General features: G+C 39.5%; 1 protein-coding gene across 1 annotated transcript; it reads left to right on the top strand.

Moving 5' to 3' along the window:
- The first annotated feature begins 364 nt into the window (after positions 1-364).
- Positions 365-20087, top strand: LOC149995355 (uncharacterized). The gene is made up of 7 exons (XM_090259468.1): positions 365-538; positions 2282-2424; positions 3046-3201; positions 3415-3548; positions 6944-7070; positions 17440-17513; positions 18116-20087. Exons 4-7 carry the CDS (start codon positions 3510-3512, stop codon positions 19481-19483), a joined length of 1608 nt encoding a protein of 535 aa, XP_090115594.1. The 5' UTR covers positions 365-538; positions 2282-2424; positions 3046-3201; positions 3415-3509; the 3' UTR covers positions 19484-20087.
- The last annotated feature ends 1319 nt before the right edge of the window (positions 20088-21406 follow it).

Below are 21406 nucleotides of genomic sequence, written 5' to 3' on the forward strand. Positions count from 1 at the left end.
TAGACTCAAGAAGGTGACAATCCAGAGGAAAGGTCACACTGTGTGCAAAGTTCTTATCCAAAATGTAATCATTGGAGAGTCACCAAAATATTCATTTTGAAATGTTACAAATTTTAGTAGTAATGTGGATAAAGGAAAAGCAATGAACAAGTAAGCCTATAACCAAAGAGAGCTACCTGCCATAGAGCCCAGATACGCCCCTGCGGCCGCCCCTCCCAATATTCCTCAATCCTGAACAGGCCTGGCCCCCTCCAAGGCCTACGCCCGGCACCCCTGCCCGGCTCGCGCCCCCACCTCGGTCCCCCGCCCTCACAGCAGAGGGGCCGGGCTCAAGCTCTGACGCGGCCCATCTGCTGACTTAGGGAGCCTGCGCCGGTGCTTTCACACGCGGAAGCGCTAGGAATAGAAATATTCTCGTGGTTTTTCTGCGTATCGGTTTTTCTGGTTGAAAGTTGATACTCTCAGTGCTCCGTCTTCGCACGGGAAGCCTGAGGGTCACCGCAGGCGGCGGAATCCCCGCTCCGAGCCTCCTACGGCGGTGAGTCCTGCGTCCCCGTGACGCTCCGCGTTCGTGTCTGGAAACCTTGTAGCCTTAGGGCCCGTGGTCTGTCTGCCTTCCCGCCGATGGACGCCGCCTGCCTCGTGATTTTCCTGCTGAAAGCTTTTCCCTGGGCAGCCCCCCACCGCAGCCCGACCCGACCCCTCGCCTTCAGCACCTGGGGCGATGCAGTGAAGGCCTTGGCGCCCCTGCCCTGTCGCTGCTCTCGGGCCCCGGAGCCTGCATTGCGCCCCGGCCTGGGGATCTGGAGACACCCGCCCCCTTTAATACGAGACCCGAAGCCAGGAAGGGCACACTTTCTGTGGGGTGGGATTTAGGAGGGGAGAACAGTGTGTTCCCAGAAGAGGTGACCTGACCCCCGCGGGAGGGCCTTTGTGGAGGTGGTGGGGGCGAAGGGCCAGAGAAAAGGGAAGAAATAGCAGGGGAGCTGGGAGGGCAAACACAAGAAAGGACAAAAGTGCAGAGAAACGGGGAAGAGACAGAAACGCATCCGTACACAGAAACACAGAGTAGCGGGAAGCAGGGGAACCCAAATGTGGATGAGTGGTGATCTGATGGGATGTGGGTGATTAAGTTGTGAGATAACCGTTTATGGTTTTATAACTATTTACTTTAACATTTGCTGAATTAAAAAAAAATCAGATTAATCTTAGTCTGGTGAGTGTCTCCTTTTCCGTAGGTAGCCATTAACTTCTAAAATAAGCATTGGTAATATCTCTTAACCAGCACTTAACATTCTTTTCTAAATATGAGGTAGTCTGAACTTTTTAAAAAATTGACCATATATGTCATTTTTTAAAATTCCAGAATAGTTTTTCTTTTTTTCTTTTTCTTTTTTAAATAACTTATTTATTTGTTTATTTATTTATTTTTAGAGAGAGGGGAAAGGAGGAAGAGAGGAGAGAAACATCACTGTGTGGTTGCTTCTCACTCGCGCCCCCAACTGGGGACCTGACGTGCAACCTAGTCATGTGCCCTGACTGGGAATCGAAGTTTTTCTTTTAAATATGTTGTGCCTAGTTTAAATTCTGAGCCCTGCATACTTCCTACAGTTTACAGTATGATGGAACATCCATTGGTACTTAGTCAATAATATCGGGCTATCTCGGCATGCACTGGGTAAGGATGTCTATAATCCTAACAGTGACAACCTATTTTCATGAGTTTATCCAATGTTCAGCAACTTTTTTCTTGCACTTATGAGATTTGTTGAATTAGTGACTAAGCCATAAAGAAGCTGTTCCCCTCAAGTCCCTCTTGTCCGTGTGCTGCAGATATTGAAGGAAGCACTAGATTGACCTGAAACGTGGGTCCCAGAAACCCCTTCATTTCATTGTGTAATTTGATGGACATGTTTTCATAGCTAATATTTTTTAAAGTTTTCAGTATCAAGACTTGCATTTATCATTTTATGCTTTTAATATAAGTATTTCTTTTTATCCTGGATGATAAGAAAAAAAATTTGCCCTGCTGGGCTGTTATGTTAGAAGTTTCTGCCCAAAATCCTTACAGGACCCAGCGGTCTGAAGTGTGCTGGGTCTGATATCTGATATCAGTGCTACAGAAAACAGCTCTCGGGGAGCAATGCGGGCATCAGGAGGAACTAGACGAAGATGCCAGTTCAGGGGCCCCGCTGCACACCAGCAGAATTATAACTTTCAAGTGGAGTGTTCATTCTCTTCTGGTCTGCATGCTTATTAAAGCTACACTGTTTCCCTTCAGATTCCTATTAAATCACGTGCGAAGTTTTGACAAATGACATCAGGTGTGTCATCTTCTACAGAGTTGGACAAGTGCTCTGGGTGGAGCATCATTATATAAGGAGGTGCTCCAGGTGATGCTAAGGTGTGTCCAGGGATTAGCAGGTATGCTTTGGGATGAACTTTTTAAAAAATAGGCTTATTCATGTTAGAGAGAGAAACATTGATGTGAAAGAGAAACATCAATGTGCTTCCTCCTGCATGTGCTGGGACCAGGGATTGAAGCTGCAACCTAGGTAACTACTTTGATCTGGAATCAAATCCAAACCTTTCCTGGGTACTGGATGATGCTGCAACCAACTAAGTCACCAGCACGGGGCATGCATTTATGTTTTTATTAAAAACTTTTTTTTAAGAAAGTCACACGTAGAAGTGGGTACAGGGAAAAAGAGACAGAATCATAAGAAGGACCCTTGGCGCTCAGGCGAAGGAAAGGTAAAGGTTATCTGCAGGGTGGGAAGGAAAAAGAAGGGGAGGAAAAGGCATGTCCAGATGCATTTGTAAGAGTGGGGAGCAGGCGTTGGTCACAGAGGCTCTGCTGGGCTTGGGGTTCAGGAGAGCGGCGCGCGTTCTCATTGCTCTATAAATTTGTGGAGATCTGTAGGAAGGAGAGAGCACCTGAAAAGAAGAAGGAAAAAACTCAGTGTGGTCTCCATGCAGGAGCTTACTGTTCCTGACTCTCCTGGGACAAAGGACAGGAGAGAGTGGCCTTTTCATCATTTCCAGGTTCTTTGCTTATGAGTGTGTTGAAGCAGATTAAGGGACTGACTGAGGCCTTTGAAGACACATCCTCAAAATGCAGACGTGAACTCCTCAGCATATGTCGCTGGAGAAAACAACCCAGAGCAGGAGCAGGAGCAGAATGACATGGCTGCTTCTCAGGTAAACGATGTGGCCTGGGTCAGAGGCTGTGTCTGCTTTTCCCCCTAATATCAGTGGAGTAAGAACCAGCAACATTTATTTCTCTGCTTCTAATGTTCTTGCCTAGTGAGGTTGTTTTTATCTACTTATTTTTTCTTTCTTATGATTATTAAGGTCAGCATTTTATATACTTCTGTCCATTGTACCAGAACCTTCTCTGCATTCTTTTTCCAGTTTTCCCAAACACATGAGGAATTCACATCCTGAATTCATGACTTTCAACTACTAAACACATCCCCTCTGTGACAGATCAACTTGAGAAGGCACCCATGTCCATCATCCCTGTTGGGATGGGCTCAGAGGTTCAGGTGTCAGAAAAGAAGAGACATGTTGGTTTCGGGTTCATGTAGCTGCAGCATCAGCTCTGTAGAGCAGGGGTAAAATATGCCCATTTTATTTGTCAGGATAGCTCAGCAAGTTCTGACAAAGAAGAGTAGACAGAACAGACCTTACTACTTTGGTACACAATTCTTGCTATTTAAATGCACTATAGTATTTGCATACAAAACATGGAAGGTACGTATGCATTGACATGCAAAAATTACTGTCTATTTATGATCATTTTCACATAATGATTTAATTATGTATTTTTGCCAGTATGTCACTGCAGTGATAACATGTCCTCCTTTGTGCCTCAGTCACCTGTTATCTATTTTTCCAGTCCACCTGGTAGTCAACTGGCTGAGGTGCTCTTCACTATGTAGTTAAGAGTTCCCCTTCATCACTAACGAGGGTCTAGCAGGGAATTATTGAGGGATGTGACAAAACCATCACGTTTCATCTGGAAACTCCCCTCTTCTTAGTTTCTGTTTCCTTTGGAAAATGAAGGCCCTCCATTCGTTTACTAGAGGTTATTGGCTTTTGACGTGGAGGATTTAATATATCAGTCCTTGTTCCTGTAAATTTTTGTTATATTCCACACATGTCACAGACTTAACTCTACGTTACCACTTTTTGTATTTTTAAGAGAGTTTACAAGGATCATATTAATGTATGTTTAATTCAGTTAAATCTCTCAGATATAGCTCTCCACTAATGATACCCGAAAATATTGAAGGAAATAAAAAGCTAACTCTAGCTTTAACTTCTTTTTATCATTATGTGTATTCCTCTTGTTATTGTGTTTATAAAACACAAAGGGTATCATCCATAAGTAATAGATTTACGAAATTTACAGAATCACAAGAATAGTCTTTCTACTCTTAAGATGATTTCGTTTTCAGTTTTAGAAACTGATGAACATTCATGAAGTCTGTTTGCCTGTGTTTTTTTGAAAAATTGTTCATCAAGTTTGAGTAAAACTCAAGGTCTACCCTTTACTTATGTTTCAGAAAATATTCTCATAACACAGGAAGAATACTCTTGTTCGAAGATTATGAATACAGAACTCAAAATTGTAGCTGCTACGTTTCTTTTTTTTTTCTTGAACTAAAAATTTTATTTTATTTTATTTTTTTTTGCTAGTTTATTTTATTTTATTTTATTTTTTTCAGATTTAATGTGTTTTATTGATTAAAATATTACATTTGTGCCAATTTCCCTTCCCTCTGCTCCCCTCCACCCGGTGGCCCCCCTCCCTCCAGTTGTCCCCTCCTTTTAGATTATGTCCATTAGTTGTGCATACAGTTCCTCCCAACCTCTCTCCGTCTATTCCATTCCCTCCTACCATGATCCCCAATTCCTATATCATCTCCCTCCCTCTCCCCACTCCCCCTCCCTGTTGACCTCCCCCCAATATGCTTCCCGTACCCACAGTTCCTTTTCCACTCTCGTTGCCTGTTTAGTTTGCCTTTGTTTCATCTCCCTAGCTTCTTTTTTTTAAACCAGTCCCTTTAACATCTCATATAACAGTGGTTTGGATCTAATGAACTCTTTCAGTTTTATTTTGTCCTGGAAACACTTTCTCTGTCCTTCTATTCTGAATGACAATTTCGCTGGATAGAGTATTCGTGGTTGTAGGTTTTGGATTTTCATTACTTTGAATATTTCTTGCCGGTCCCTTCTTGACTGTAGGGTCTCCCTTGAGAAGTCAGCTGATAGTCTAATTGGGACCCCTTTGTACATAATTCTTTTCTTCTCTCTTGCTGCTTTTAAGATTCTCTCTTTATCTTTAATTTTTGACATTTTGATTATAATGTGTCTTGGAGTGGTTCTCCCTGGGTCCAGTCTCTTGGGAACTCTCCTTGCTTCCTGGACCCTTCCCCAAGTCTGGGAAGTTCTCCTTTATTATATTTTCACTCAATTTTTCAAGTTCTAGTTCATCTTCCTCCATCTCTGGCAAACCAATGATTCTTATGTTGAGCCTTTTATAGCTGTCCCAGAGGTTTCTGATCCTCTGATTGTTGCTTCCCATTTCCTCTCTCTGCATTGGTTGACTGCTTGTTCCTTCTCCATATTCCAGTTTGTTGAAATGAACTCTGGATTTTTTTTCCTCACCATCTGTCTCGTATGCGGTTTTGTTCCTTTCGTTATAAATGTTTTTCGCTTCTTTCTTATCTTTTTCCTGCTCTTTTGTGAATTCTGTAAGCCACCTGATAACAATGGCCCAGAACTGAGCCTCTGACAGGTTTCTTATCTGTTCATCTGTCAGGTTCTCTATCTGTTGCCTGGTGAGCTGTGTCACCAGGATTTCTATAGTTGTCTGCCTCATTTTGACAGATGCGTTTTGTTTTCTTGGGCCGGCTGTCGGGGGCAGTGCCTGTGTACGCGTCACAAGTCAGCGACCGGCGCCTGTCTGCGACCTATTTCGCAGCCCTGTGGTGCTTTCTTTGGGGGCGGGGGTCCAAGATGGATTCACACAGTTATTCAGCTAGGAGACCGGGATCCGTCCTCCCGCCCCCCTGGGCCTCACTGTTCAAGGCGATGCGGCGGCCGCTCTCCCCAGCGCTGGGGTCGCGCACTGCCAGGGGCCCGACCGCAGCCGGGATTTCTTGCCGCCCCGCCGCGGTCTCAGGTGCGACCGCAAACAGTGCTGCCCTCTTTAACTCTTACCTGCCCAAATGGCACCGCTGGTTTATAACTTCATATGTTGGGCTTCCGTGTAGTTTTATTTTCTGGAATTTCTAGTTATCCTTTGTTTTGAAGTAGTTGTATTCCTCTCTAGTTGTAGAGGGAGACCTAGCGTGTCCGTCTAAGCCTCCATCTTGGCTGGAAGTCTGAACTAAAAATTTTATAGAAGCCGTTCAACTTAACGTCATGTATGAATTGTTTGTATTTTTTTGTGCTATACAGAAGTATGGCACGTGACTGAGACATTGCTTTCCCTAGTAAAAAGTGAACTTATTAAAGATGTGAAAACAAAGGCCCCATCCCAGAACTTCTGAATCAGAATCTGCAGTTTTACAAATCTACAGGTCTTTGTTATCTGAATTAAACATTCCAACTCACCATGCCTTTTAAAGCTGAGAAATATACACAATTGATTGGGCGGGATAAAAATGCAACATTCAACAATTCATATACCTCTATCTATTCCTTCATTTTAAAGTTTATTTTCCTGAAAAGTAAAGTGTCTGCAGTGGATTTATGGTCATTTCTCAGTGTTAGAGAATACATGAGAGAATATTACTGGGTAAATATGATTTTATGAGGTAATTCAGAATACTCTCCTAGGTCAAAACCACTTTTCCTAACATTGTTTTCATGTTGTATGACAGTATGAAGTCGACCTGTGCCTCCATGGTAAATGTGTCATTTTTATCAGGGATTGTTGACCTTCGGAGATGTGTCAGTGGATTTCTCTCAGGAGGAGTTGGAGTGCCTGGTCCCAGCTCAGCGGAAATTGTACGTGGATGTGATGCTGGAGAACTACAGGAACCTGGTCTCTCTGGGTGAGGATGCGTTCCTTCAGAGGTCCTACTCCACTGGCAGGATTTCATTTTCTTTATTAGTTTAACATCTTTTGGGGACTCTGCTTTGTATGGTAGCGTTTCAGATTCTTGGTCTCAGGGGAGGAATTGGAGGTTTATCTGGTGTATAAACCAAGGCCTAGTTAACTACCTTTTTTTTTTTTTCCCTATGAGGTGGACTCCATTAGATTACTCCCCTACGTGGAATCCTATAATATCTGTTTTTTTCTGACTCATGTGCTTCACTTAAAAAAAATGTCCTCAGTATTTGTCTTTGTGTTATCAGGTGATAAGATTTTTTTCTATTTTCTGAAGCTCTGTATTCCGTTGTAGGTATATACTATATTTTTAAAATCTATTTATTTATAGACATGGGTTTGCTTTCACCTATACAGGCTTTTGTGAATGATACTACAGTTGACACGGGTGTGCAAATGACTTTTGTGGATCCTCCTTTGAATTCTTTTTGATAAATACTCAAAACAAAAAGGGCTGAATGACAAAACAATTCTATTTTTAATATTTTAACAGACACCTTTCTGTTATTCATACAGTTGGCACCAATTTATCTTTCATTCAACTGTGTATATGGTCTACTTTCTTCACATTTTTGGAAACACTTGATATTATTTGTTTCATTGATGCTGGTCATCCTAATTGTTGTGAAGTGATATTTATTGTGTATGTATGTTTTAATGAGGATGCACATTTGTTTCTTGGATGTACATAAAGAAACATAGGGAAGATGCATAGACCTGAGTACACAAACTTCAGAGAAGAAAACTGTGAATGACTTTTTCAAAGTGCCGTTTTAGGTTCACGGCAAAATTGTGTAGGAGTTAATGAGAATTCTCACACACTTCTTGCTTCTACATCCTCCCCGTCTTAGTGTCCCCCACCAGAGTGGTACATTTGTGATACATGTGAACCTAGATTGGCACATCATCATCACCCAAAGTTTTAGTTGACCTTAGGGTTCACGGCTGGGTTGTATATTCTATGGGTTTGGAAAATTTATGACAACATGTATCCACCATTATAGTGTCATACTGACTTCTCAGTCGTAATTATTCCTGTGCTCTATTTGTCAGTTTCCTAAATTCTTGCAACCATTGATGTTTTTACTGTTTCTCTCATTTTGTTTTTTCTAGAATGTCATATAATTGTTATCCTATAGTTTGTAGCCTTTTCTAATTGGATTCTTGTATTTTTAATTTCATTTAGAGTTTCTAGAGACAGGAAGGGGAAGAGAGAGAAAAACATTGATTTGTTGTTTCATTTTTAATGCATTCATTGGTTGAATCCTGTATGTGCTCTGCTATGGATGGAGTCCACAATCTTGGTGTATGTGAATGATGCTCTAACCAACTGAGCTCCTGGTCAGGCAGATTAAATTTTTTCTCTTCATTCTGCCTAGGTTTCTTTCACATCTTCTCATGACTTATTTCTTTATAGCGCTGAATAATATTTTATTGTATTATATGTGTTTCAGTTTACTTACCTATTCACCTGTTGACAGAGATCTTCATTGCTTCCAACTTGCATGTTATAAGTGAAGCTTCTATAAATAGTCTCTGTTCAGCCTTTGTGTAGGCTTTTTAGCTTTTTGGTTAAACACTATGGATCACAAAGACTGGATTATATAATAATTATATTTAGTTTTTAAAAATATATATTTTACTCATACTATTAAAATTGTTGCAATTTTTTCACTTTGCCCCCCTCCACCGAGTCCAACCCCTTATTTTTAGTTTTCTGGGAACAGTTAAACTGTCTTCACAAGGAGCTGTAACAGTTTGCATTTTCATCAGCAATGAATGAGAGTCTGTCTGGTTGCTCCACATCCACAGCAGCATTTGCTGTTCTTATTGTTGTGGATTCTGCCCTTTCCAATAGGGGTTTAGTATTGTTCGAATGTGCCGTACATATAATTTTCATAGTTTTAATGTGCATTTCCTCAGATAGAAGGTTTGAAGGTTCTTTTTTAGAAACTAATATTTAATCTACATCTTTTTTAGTGTGCTTTCTGTTAAGGTCTTTGGCCCTTTTTAGTCAGGTGTGTTTTTCATCACTGTTAAAAGTTTGAAGACATCTCGGTATATTTTGCCTAATAGTCCTGCATGTGTTGTCTTTTACAAATATTTTTCTCAGCTTGTGGCTACTCTTTTTTTTTTTTGTCATGATGAGAATCACTTTTTTGTTTCTGTTTTTTTTTTTTGAGACATGGGGATTTAAATCTTAATACTACAGATTAAAAAACAATTGGTTAAGAATTTGATTTGAAAAAGTATGAGGTATAAAATTAAGCTTGTTTTATATTCAGTAATGTGGATATTATATTTGTAGTTTATTTTCATCTTTGGAATAAACACGTAATGATTCACTGACTGAAGGAGACATGCTAAAATATATATTTTTTTATGTTATATGTCAACTATAATAATATCTTTTAATTTATTCCCAATTGTATGGCACCATTAAAAACTAGTCATTTTAAAATTCTGTTCTATATCTTGACTATTGTAGGTAATGTGCAGTGGGAGCATATAGGGGTGTATATACCATTTTGAATTTGTGTATATATATATATTTTTAAATAACTTATTTGTTTGTTTCTTTATTTATTTTAGTTTTTAGAGAGGGGGAAAGGAATAAGAGAGGGAGAGAAACATCATTGTGTGGTTGCCTCTCACTTGCACACCCAACTGGGGACCTGAAATGCAACCTAGTAATGTGCCCTGACTGGGAATCGAACCAGCGACACTTGGCTCGCAGACTGACGCTCAATCCACTGAGCCACAGCAGCCAGGGCCATGAACTTGTGTATATTTTTTAGATAACTCCACAGAAATGGAATTGCTGGGTTATATGGTACTGGTTTGTAAATTTTTGAGGAACCTCCCTCTTATTTTTTGTAGTAGATGCACCAATTTATTTATAATCTCACTGACAGTGCATGGGGGTTCTCATTTCTCCACATCATTGTCAATACTAATTGTTTGTCGATTTATTGGTAATTGCCATCTTGATAGGTGTGTTCTGTTATTTCATTGAGGTCTCAATTTGCATTTCTCTGATGATGAATGATGTTGAACATCTTTTCACATGTCTATTGGTCATCTTTATGTCCTGTTTAGGGAAATTTCTATTCAGGTCCTCTGCCAATTTTTCAATTGGATTGTTTGATTTTTTGGTATTGTGTAAGTTCCTTACACATTTTGGATATTTAGCATCATTGGTGGATATCTTCGCCTATTCAGTAGACTTTTTTTTTTGTTTCTTAAAAAATAAAAAAAATATTAATCTTCAGAGAGGGGAAGAGAAGCATCAACATGCGAGAAAAACATGAGTTTGTTGCCTGTCGCATGTCCCCATCTGGGGACCTGGCTTGCAACCCAGGAATGTACCCTGACTGGGAATTGAACCAGCAATATTTCAGTTTACAGGCTGGTGCTCAATCCACTGAGCCATACCTGCAAGGGCTGTTTGTTTTCTTGATGGTGTCCTTTGGTGTGCAAAACTTACTTCGTTGTAGTGTCATTTGCTTATTTTTTTTCTCTAGTTTGCAATGCCTACCAAGTTTTATCCAAAAAAATATTTGTTAAGACCGATGGCAGAGTTTATCAGCTATTCTTTCTAATAATGATTTCATGGTTTCAGGTTTTACATTTTAGTTTTTAATCCATTTGGAGTTTATTTTAGTACATGGCATAAAAACATGGTCTAGTTATAGTTTTTTGTGTGTATTGGTTCAGTTTTTCTTTTTTGCACCATTTATTATAGAATCTGTGTGTCCATATTGTGTGTTCCTGACTTTTTTCTTACAGATTCATTAACCATATATATTTGGCTAGTTTCAAAACTATGTTACATGTTTTATCATGTTTTGTAAAAGTTCTTTATATATTCTCAATATTAAGGACTTATCAGATATATACTTGGCAGATTTTCTTCCATTCCACAGGTTGTGTTTTTGACCCCTGTGTATTTGCCTTACTATGCAGGGGGCAGTTATATTTAGTGTAATCTCATTTGTCTATAGTTTCTTTGTTTACCTTTTCTTTTGGTGTTACAATTTTTAAAAAAAGTCATAAATTTTTTTCTATTCCTTTTCACTTAGTAAATCTAGAGTTACTAGCTATATGTTTAAATCTTTCTCCATTCTGACTTAATATTTGTATACTATTTTCATAAAGGGTCCAACTTCACTCTTTTCTTTTACATGTGGACATATAACTTTCTCCACACTAATTGGTTTATGAGAATATCCTTTTCTTATTTTGTAGTATAAGCATTGTTATTAAAAAGAACTTCTTTAATCACAGCCAGAAAAATTTTAAACTTTATTTTTATTGATTACAGAAAGGCAGAAGGAAAATAGACAAACACTGACTTGTTGTTCCACTTATTTTTGTATTCATTGGTTACTTTTTATATGTGCCCTCACCGAAGATCAAACCAACCATTATGGCATATCAAGACAGTCTAACCAACTGAGCTGCTTGGCCAGAATGAGAATATCCTTTTCATATTTTGTAGTATAAGTACCCTTCCTGAAGGTCATTTGACCTTATCCAGAAGTTGCATTTAGGCTCTTTAGTACACAGTGCTTCATTATTTACATCTGTTTTAATGTTTGTATTACACTTTTTAAAATTTTTATTTTAATATGCTTTATTGATTATGCTGTTACAGTTGTCCCAATTTCTCTTCCCTTTGTTCCCCTCCACCCAGTGACTCCCCTCCCTCCAGTTGCCCACCCCCTTAGTCCATGCCCATTGATTGTGCATATAGTTCTTCTCACCATTTTCTTGTTTACTTCACTCCTTCCTACTATGCTTCTTAATTTCTGTACCATCTCCCTCCCTTTCCCCCTTGCCTTCTCCCAGCTGACCTCCCCCTATAATGTTCCCCATACTTATAATTCTTTTTCCACTCTTGTTGCCTACTTAGTTTGCCTTTGTTTTGGTTCCCTAGCTTTTTTTTTTTTTTTCAAATTATTATTTATTTATTTATTTTTAGAGAGAGGGGAAAGGAGAAAGAGAGGGAGAGAAACATCACTGTATGGTTGCCTCTCACTCACGCCCCCAACTGGGGAACTGACGTGCAACCTAGTTATGTGCCCTGACTGGGAATCGAACCGGCGACACTTGGTTCTCAGGCTGATGCTTCCCTAGCTTTTGTTGTTTGTTGTGATACAGTTTTCATTTTAATGTTCATAGTTTTGATCCTCTTTCTCCTAAACAAGTCCCTTTAACATTTCATATAACAGTGGTTTGGATCTGATGAACTCCTTCAGTTTTACTTTGTCCTGGAAGCACTTTCTCTGCCCTTCTATTCTGAATGACAGCTTTGCTGGATAGAGTAATTGTGGTTGTAGGTTTTTGCTTTTCATTATTTTGAATATTTTTTGCCAGTCCCTTCTTGCCTGCAGTCTCCTTCGAGAAATCAGCTGAGAATCTTATTGGAACCCCTTTGTACATAATTCTCTTCTTTCTTGCTGCTTTTAAGATTCTCTCTGTATCCTTAATTTTGATTCTAATGTGTCTTGGTGTGGTCTTCCCTGGGTCCAGTTTTTTGGAACTCTTTGAGCTTCGTGAACCTGTAATTCCCTTTCCTTCTCCAAGTTAGGGAAGTTCTGCTTCATTATTTTTTCACATAATTTTTCCATTTCTAGTTCTTCTTCTTCACCTTCTGGCAACCCTATGATTCAGAGGTTGGCCCGCTTATAGCTGCCCCATAGGTTTCTGAGCCTCTCCTCATTTTCCTCACTTTTCGTTTCCTTTTTCTGCACTGGTTGACTTATTTGTTCCTTCCTTATGTTCCGATTTGTTGATTTGATCCCTGGTTTTCTTTCCCTCACCGCTAGTTCCGTATGTGTTTTTGTTCATTTCAGCAGGACTAGCCTTCATTCCTTCCCTGTCTGTAAGCATTTTTATAACCAAAGCTCTGAACTATGCCTCAGAAAGATTTCCTATTTGCTGCTTCGTTTGATTAGATATTTGCTGTTGGTCAGCTGCATCACCGGGATCTCTATCATGATCTGTGCCATCCTGACCATTTTGTGTTTACCTTTGCTTCCTGGGCGGGGCTGTCACACCTCCTACACTATAGGGGGCGGAGCCCCATGCACTTGTCACAACCGGGCGACCCATCTCACCATGCTGTGGCATTTTCTGCAGTGGCAGGGGGGTCCAAGATGGATTCCTGCCATTCACTCTCTGCTGAGAGACCAGGAGCCTCCTCCTCTGTCCCGGCCTCCTTTGGGCCTCACAGTCCAAGGCAATGGAGGTCTGCCTTCCCTGGCTTTGCAATCGCAAGCTGACGAGCCTGGTCTGCAGCCGGGGGTGCTCCCCAGGCACTTGTTGCCTCCCCTAAATATGGGTGTCTGTGCTTACTGCTGTCCCACTGCCATCACCGCTGCTGCCACCACCAGCACAACTTGCTCTCTCTGCCCCGGCTTCACCCCTCCGCCCTGTTTGGACGAGCACCACTTCTTTATAACTTCATACGTTGGACTTCCATTTATTTTCTGGAACTTCTGGTTATTTCTGGTTTTGCAGTAGTTGTATTCCTTCTTAGTTGTGGAGGGAGACGAAGCGTGTCAGTCTAGGCCTCCATATTGGCCAGAAGTCTTGTATTACACTTTTTTTACTTATTTTTTTTATTTTTTAAAGTATATTTTATTATGTTGTTACTGTAGTTCCAATTTTTTCCCCTTTCCTCCCCTCTGTCCAGTACCCCCCTTCCCTCCTGCAATCCCACACCCCTTAGTTCTTGTCCATGGGTCATGCATGTAAGTTCTTTGTCTTCACCCTTTCCTATCTTATTCTTAAAATTCCCTCTATCTATTTTGTACCTACCAATTAGCTTCCTAATCCCTGCACCATGTCCCCATTTCTCCCCCTCCCCCCTCCCAGCTGATAACCCCCTAAATGATCCCCATACCTATGATTCTGTTGCTATTCTGGTTTGCTTAGTTGGATTTTTTTTTTTTTTTTTTTTTAGATTCAGTTGTTGATAGTTGTGAGTTTGTTGTCGTTTTAGTGTTCATAGTTTTGATCTTAAGTAAGTCCCTTTGACATTTCATATAATAATGGCTTGGTGATGATGAACTCCTTTAGCTTTACCTTGTCTGGGAAGCACTTCACTGCCCTTCCATTCCAAATGATAGCTTTGCTGGATAGAGTAATCTTGGTTGTAGGTTGTTTTTCATCACATTGAATACTACTTGCCACTTACTTCCTGCCTGCAAAGTGTCCTCTGAGAAATCAGCTGATAGTCCTATAGGCACCCACCTATAGGCAACTCTCCACCTCTCCCTTGCTGACCCCAGGACTCTGTCTTTATCTTTCACCTTTGGCATCTCAGTCATGATGCGTCCTGGTGTGGTCCCCTTTGGGTCCAGCTCGCCCAGGACCCTACATGCTTCCTGGATCTGTATGTCCATCTCCTTCGCAAAATTTGGGAAGTTTTCCTCTTTTTTTTCAATTCTTGCTTCCTCATTCTGCACTGGTTGACATTTTTTCTTCCATATGTTCCAAATCATTGATTTGAACTCCGATTTCCTTCCCTTTACCATTGGTTTTGTGTGGATTTTCCTTCATTTCACTTAGCATAGCCTTCACTTCTTATGTGTTTGCTGTACTCAAGCATATCTCTCAAGCCTATGAGCATCTTTATCACCAGTGTTTTGAATTCTGTGTCTGTTGGGTTGGCTACCTCCTCATCGCTTAGTTCTCCCCCTGGAATCTTGATCCGTTTCCCCTTTTGGGCCATACTTCTCTGTCTCCTCATTCTGACAGGCTCCTGTGTGTTTGCCTTCTCATCCCAGATAGAGTTGTTGCTTGTTATGTTGTCAGGGGCAGAGCCATAGGGATTCATCAGTACGGGGCGACCTGTTTCACCACGTTGGGGCACTGTATGTGGGGGAGGGGTCCAAGAGGAAACAATGCTGCCTGCCCAGCACTCGCCCCTTTTCCAGGCACCTCTCCCATTTCTACATCAGACTAGTGCCCCTCTAGCTGCTGCCCTGGCCGTCGTTCCCAGAGTGGGTGGATCTGAGGACGTTCTAGGATCATGGGGGCCCTTTAAACAAGCAGACTCTGCTGAGAGACCATCAGTTTCTCTCTTCACCCCAACCCCCACTGGTCTGCACAGTCAGAAGCAATGAGGTTTGATTCCCCCCCGTGCTGGGACTGTTAGGTGCGAGGTCCGGTGAGGAGCTGGGAACACTCCCCAGGTGCCCTCCTGACTTTTTAAAACGTGTGACTGCGCTTTCCACCAACTTGCCGCTGCTGCCACCACCACACCACATCCTCTCCACCCCAGCTCTGCCCCTCCTACCTGTCTGGATGAGTATTTCTTCTTTATATCTTTGTTTGCTGGACTTCCATGCAGTTTGATTTTCTGGAACTTCTGGTTGTTTCTAGTTTTGAGGTAGTTGTATTCCTTTTTAGTTGTGAAGGGAGACGCAGCATGTCTCTCTCTGTCTCCATCTTGGCCAGAAGTGTATTACACTTTTTTGATAACAGCAGGTTTCACGTGTTTTAAAATCAGAAAGCATGATGTCCTTAACTGTACATTTTCTGTATACAATTATCTTGGGTGCATGGTGTATTGTGACATTCTATATTAATTTTATTTTTGTAAGCATTTTATTATTAGAGAGATGGGAAGGGAGGGAGAAACACTGATATGAGATAAAAACATCAATGGTTACCTCTTGGATGTGCCCCTATCAGGGCTAAACCCTCAACCGAGGTGTGTTCCCCATCTGGGAGTCCAACTGGTGATCTTTGAGTTTGCACACTGGCCCTCAGTTCACTGAGCCTCACCAGGCAGGGCTGATAGGGAGTTCTTTGAATGTTTAGATCACATTGGGTACTACTGAGGCCTTATAGCATTAGCATTCCAATTTAGGATCATGGGATAAATTTTTTTAAGTTATTACTTTATTATGCCTGTCATGAAAAATCTGTGTAATCACCATGGATAAAGTCCCAGAAGATTCTTTACTCCTTCTTTTTGCCAGCACCAACATTGTCCTTGGCAGTCCCCCTGACTTTCTTCACTGTGTTCTTGCCTTCCTGTCTCTGTTTTCTTGAGGTCTTCTTCTCATACAACCCATGTCATGCAAGAGTGTTTGGATTTGTGTGTGTGTGTGTGTGTGTGTGTGTGTGTGTGTAATGCATGGAATCCTAAATCATGACAAAGACAGTTGTCTTGCCACCACCAAAATAGGTTCTGAATCCAAACACAAACATGACATCTGGTGTGGTCTTACACATTTTGGCAAGTTTTTCTTGAATTTCTTGCATGCTGTTGCCTTCCCAGGGAGAAATATGTTAGTGACCATTTGTTTCTGGTGAAGCTGTATATTGGTCATGAACATCTTGCTCGAGATAGTTTGTGTCGTTCATGATGACGGCTGATTTTCAGTAGCCTGAAGCTTTTTCAGTTATTGATTTTTTTTATTGCAACCACAAATATTTTCGCTTTTAATCATAAAAGTTGTGCACATTTTTCATGAACAGAAGTCCTAAATATTTCATTCTGCTTTATACCATTGATAATATAATTACATTCTTAACTTGTTTTTTTGTATTAATTTCGGTTAATGTATAAAAACAAGTAACCTCATGGGTTGGTTTTATAGTTTGTGTTTTGAAAATTTTGTTTTGTTTCTGTCACTTTTTAATGCGGATTCAGTATGATTTTGCAGTACGCAATTTTGTCACCTGTTAACCAAGATCATTTTATTATTTTTTTCTTTTTGTTGTTACCATGGTGGGTGTGCTAAAAACATGTTAAGTTATAACAATAAATTTTAAACTGATACCATCAGTTGCATACAAAAACTCTACTTGCCATGTCTACTCTACCTACTTATATTATTGGTATCACATTACATCTTTTATGTTGTATCTCATAACACAGATGTAAGATTCTATGGCTTGTATTTTTAAAAGTTATTTAGTATATATCAAAGTGATTTGTGTTTGATCATTAGACCACTTCTAAATTTTAATTTGTGTATATAGTTCCATGTACAAAAATGTTACATGGTTTAGTGTTGTTTACAGTTTTACTTATTACATCTGTAAAAGTTTTCTTACTCATTTTTCATAGGGCTGGTCTAAAGGTAAGAAACTTTAGTGTTTTTTAGGAGCACTGTTGCCAAGTGTAAGCTATTGTTTCTTCCTTTTTGAAGTGACTTTTTGGCATTGTACCTTTCTTGAACATTTAACTTTCTTTGGAAGTACTCAAAAATGTAATTTGTTCAATAATTACTTAATAATTATGTTCACCTGAGTGTCATCCCTGTGAACCTTTATTTTGTACCTTTCAGCAATGTCATCAGAAGACTACCAGGCCTTGTTGCAAAAGCCGGGAATAGAAGATTTATTTTCTAAAGTAATACTGGTAAGATATCACAGGTGTGCCTTTGATAATGTAATGAAAGCCTGATAAGAAAGTGTGTGACAAAAAATGGATGTTAAAATGGACAGAACTTACTTGGGACAATGACTTATAATAAAATCCTTGTTATCTAAAGAGGTGAAAAATAGAACACATTTGGGAAAACTCCCAATTTAAGTCAGTTACATTTGCAGATTAATGTGTTTCCTAATGTGAATCCAGAAAACAACTTTCTAAGTGAATATATTTTTGTAAAGGTGGTACTAAAAATCTATGAACTCCCATAATTTGTGGTGTGAATAATCATTTGAATTGTCTAAAATAGAGAGATGATTAAACTTTCAATAGTTTGTAAAATTTTAATGAATTCTAATACACATGTAAAATTTAAATTGATTGATTTGGCAATCCCTTTATTAAGGAATTACTATACTTAATTGAGAAGTAATGTTTCCTTCTATAAAATTTTCATGAACTTGGGAGTGATTTTTAATACAACCAACATGGTTTAAAAGGGATCACAGAATGGTTATTTTGGAATAAGTATACCTGATTAATGAAATTGTAGGTGTCACTAAGGGCTTTTTATCTTCAATGATTACCAGAGTACGTATAAGGAAGACAGAAGTTACCAGTGCAATGAAGATTGGAAAAATTTTAACCATAAGTCAAATCCTAATAAACATCAGAATACTCATCTTCCCAAGAACCATTATGAAGGTGGAAAAGTCTTTGACCAAATGTCAAATCACAATACACATCAGGTTATTCCTGTTGTGGAGGAGACAAACAAACGAAGTAAATGTGTCAAAAATTTTAAGCAATCATCAAATAGCACTGAAGAAAAGAATATTCCTATTGGAAAGGAAGTTTACAAATGTTTACCCTGTGGGAAAGTCTTCAGTAAAATATTTACTCGAAATAGAATTAAGAAAATTTGTACTGGAGAAAAACATAAATGGAAAGAATGTGGTAAAATGTATAATTGCCCTTCAGGTCTTACTCTACATCACAAAATATATACTGGAGAGAAGCCTTATAAATGTAGTGAATGTGGTAAAACCTTTAGCCACTCTTCATCCCTTACTCAACATCAGAAAATTCATACTGGAGAGAAGCCTTATAAATGTAGAGAGTGTGGTAAAGCATTTAGCCGCTCCTCAACCCTTATTCAGCATCAGAACATTCATACTGGAGAGAAGCCCTATAAATGTAGAGAATGTGGTAAAGCCTTTTGCCACTCTTCAAACCTTACTCAACATCAGAAAATTCATACTGGAGAGAAGCCTTACAAATGTGGAGAATGTGGTAAAGCCTTTATCCAGTCTTCAAACCTTACTCTACACCAGAAAATTCATACTGGAGAGAAGCCTTACAAATGTAGAGAATGTGGAAAAGCTTTTAGCCAGTCCTCATACATTACTCAACATCAGAGAATTCATACTGGAGAGAAACCTTATAAATGTACAGAATGTGGTAAAGCCTTTAGATGTTCCTCAATCCTTAATCGACATCAGCGAATTCATACTGGAGAGAAGCCTTTTAAATGTAAAGAATGTGGTAAAGCCTTTAACCAGTTTTCAAATTTTAGTGAACATCAGAAAATTCATACTGGAAAGCAGCCTTATATATGTAGAGAATGTGGTAAAGCCTTTAGCCACTCCTCAAAGCTTTCTCATCATCAGAAGATTCATACTGGAGAGAAGTCTTATAAATGCACAGAATGTGGCAAATCCTTTAGAGAGTCTTCAAACCTTACTCAACATCAGAGAATTCATACTGGTGAAAAGCCTTATATATGTAGAGAATGTGGTAAAGCCTTTAGGTATTCTTCATCCTTTATTAAACATCAGAAAATTCACACTAGAGAGACACCTTATAAATGTAAAGAATGTGGTAAAGCCTTTTGCCAGTCCTCAGAGCTTACTGCTCATCAGAAAATTCATTCTGGAGAGAAGGCTTATAAAATGTAGATAATGTGGAAAGCCTTTTGTCAGTCCTCAACCGTTACTAAACCTCAGAGAATTCATAGTGGAGAGGTCATGTAAATGTAGAAAATATGGCAAAGCCTTTCAGCAGTCTTCAACCCTTACTGATCATCGCAGTAATCATACTTGAGAGAAGTCTTATAAATGTGGACTGTGTGGAAAAGCCTCATGGCCTGCATATTGTAGGGAAACTATAAATGTAGTGGAAGCGCTAAATCTTTTAATCATCAGTAGTGTCTTACCAAACACGGCAGAATTCACTTTTGAGGAAAACTGTACAAATGTAGAAAATGTGGCAAAGCTTTTAATCTGCACTCAAAACTTGCTCAACATTGCCCTAGCTAGTGTGGCTCAGTGGATTAAGTGCTGGCCTGTGAACCAAAGGGTCACAGGATTGATTCCCAGTCAGAGCACATGCCTAGGTTGCAGGCCAGTTCCCGATGGGGGCGTGTGAGAGGCAATCACATATTCATGTTTCTCTCCCTCTCTTTCTCCCTCCCTTCCCCTCTCTGAAAATAAAACAAACAAAATCTTAAATGAACAAGAAACCACTTACTCAATATTGGAGAATTCTTGGTGGAGGAAAAGAATACAAAGACTTTTAACAAAAACTAACCATTTCAATCCTCATTCAACATCAGGGAATATATATTGGAAGAGAAGCCTTCAAAATGTAACAAATTTGGTAGTTTTAAATCCTAATTCATACCTCTCTCAGTATTGGATAATTCGTACTGGAGAGAATCTAGCAAATATAAAAAGTGTGGCAAAGCTCTACCCATTCACAAACCTTCCTCAACATGAGAATTTCTCCCAAAGAGAAACAATATTAATGAAAAGAATATTGAAAGCTTTCTTTCAGCCTTCACAGATTGTATGACATGTTAGAATTCATACTAGAGGAAACTTAAAGAACATTAAGGGAAATCATATAGCTGGACCTACAGCTGTACTGTATATAAGGGAATGCACAACTAGGGTGGAATTCTATATGCGTAATAAAGAATAATCAAGTTTTGTCCAAAATATACAGTTCACAAAGCCCAAAGAATTTATGCCTGAAATTGGTACTAAAGATACAAAAAAATTAGGAAAGTATGTAATTGAAACAGAATTTCAAAACATAAGTGAATTCACAGTAGGAAGTTCATAATAGTTTTCAGGTATTGCTGTAAATTAGAATACTTACTGTAGACAGTCATCCAAAATTTAAAAACATCATGAGATCATTACTTTTAGTGTGCTTCAAAATGTCAAGGGCATGGATGTCTGCATATGACTAATTACTTAGAATATAAACTTTTATACTGACAGTGTTTCAAATATGTTGCGAAGGAATATTAACGTGATTCCAGTCTCCTATCAGTTGATGCTGCTATGTTTTTATTCCTGGTGTGTGTGTGAAATCATGGGGTTGATTGTCGTAAAGATCTGTGGACTCTTGTATATTAGGTGGGCTTTACTCATTTACTATTCCATGGAAGATTGAGGACATTATAATGCACACTGTATGAAGAAAATCTTAATTAAATTGCGTTTTTTTGACTTAATATGGTGTTGTATGTCACCATGGAGGGCGTCTTATTTTGTGATAAAGTATGACACAGTCTGCCTTGGCTCCTTATTGGCCCTGGGTAAAAGACCTAGCTGACAACCTCACACTCCAGTCACATCTAGCCTAGCTGATTGTGGACTAGTCTAGTCAGTCTGCCTTCACTCCATGGCAGGCTCTGGGGGAAAAGGAACGACGCCTGAGAAAGGAGAGGGAAACGTAGTTCAGAGCAAAGAGTAATCAGAGATGGGAGAAGGAGATTGGATAGATCTCAGCCTGGATAGCCCACTGATGTCCTACTGCCCACTTGCTCTCCCCATGTGGGTGACAAACACATAATGTGAAGCTTATGTTCA

The sequence above is a fragment of the Furipterus horrens genome, unplaced genomic scaffold (genome assembly GCF_987537825.1).
Source record: "Furipterus horrens unplaced genomic scaffold, mFurHor1.1.pri manual_scaffold_13, whole genome shotgun sequence".
In the NCBI taxonomy this organism is placed as follows: Eukaryota; Metazoa; Chordata; class Mammalia; order Chiroptera; family Furipteridae; genus Furipterus; species Furipterus horrens.

Coding starts and splice junctions, on each gene's coding strand:
- LOC149995355 (XM_090259468.1), top strand. CDS start 3,510: ATGTCCATCATCCCTGTTGGGATGGGCTCAGAGGTTCAG. Junction 3,549..6,943: donor GGATGGGCTCAGAGGTTCAG/GTGTCAGAAAAG, acceptor CATTTTTATCAG/GGATTGTTGACCTTCGGAGA. Junction 7,071..17,439: donor CAGGAACCTGGTCTCTCTGG/GTGAGGATGCGT, acceptor TGTACCTTTCAG/CAATGTCATCAGAAGACTAC.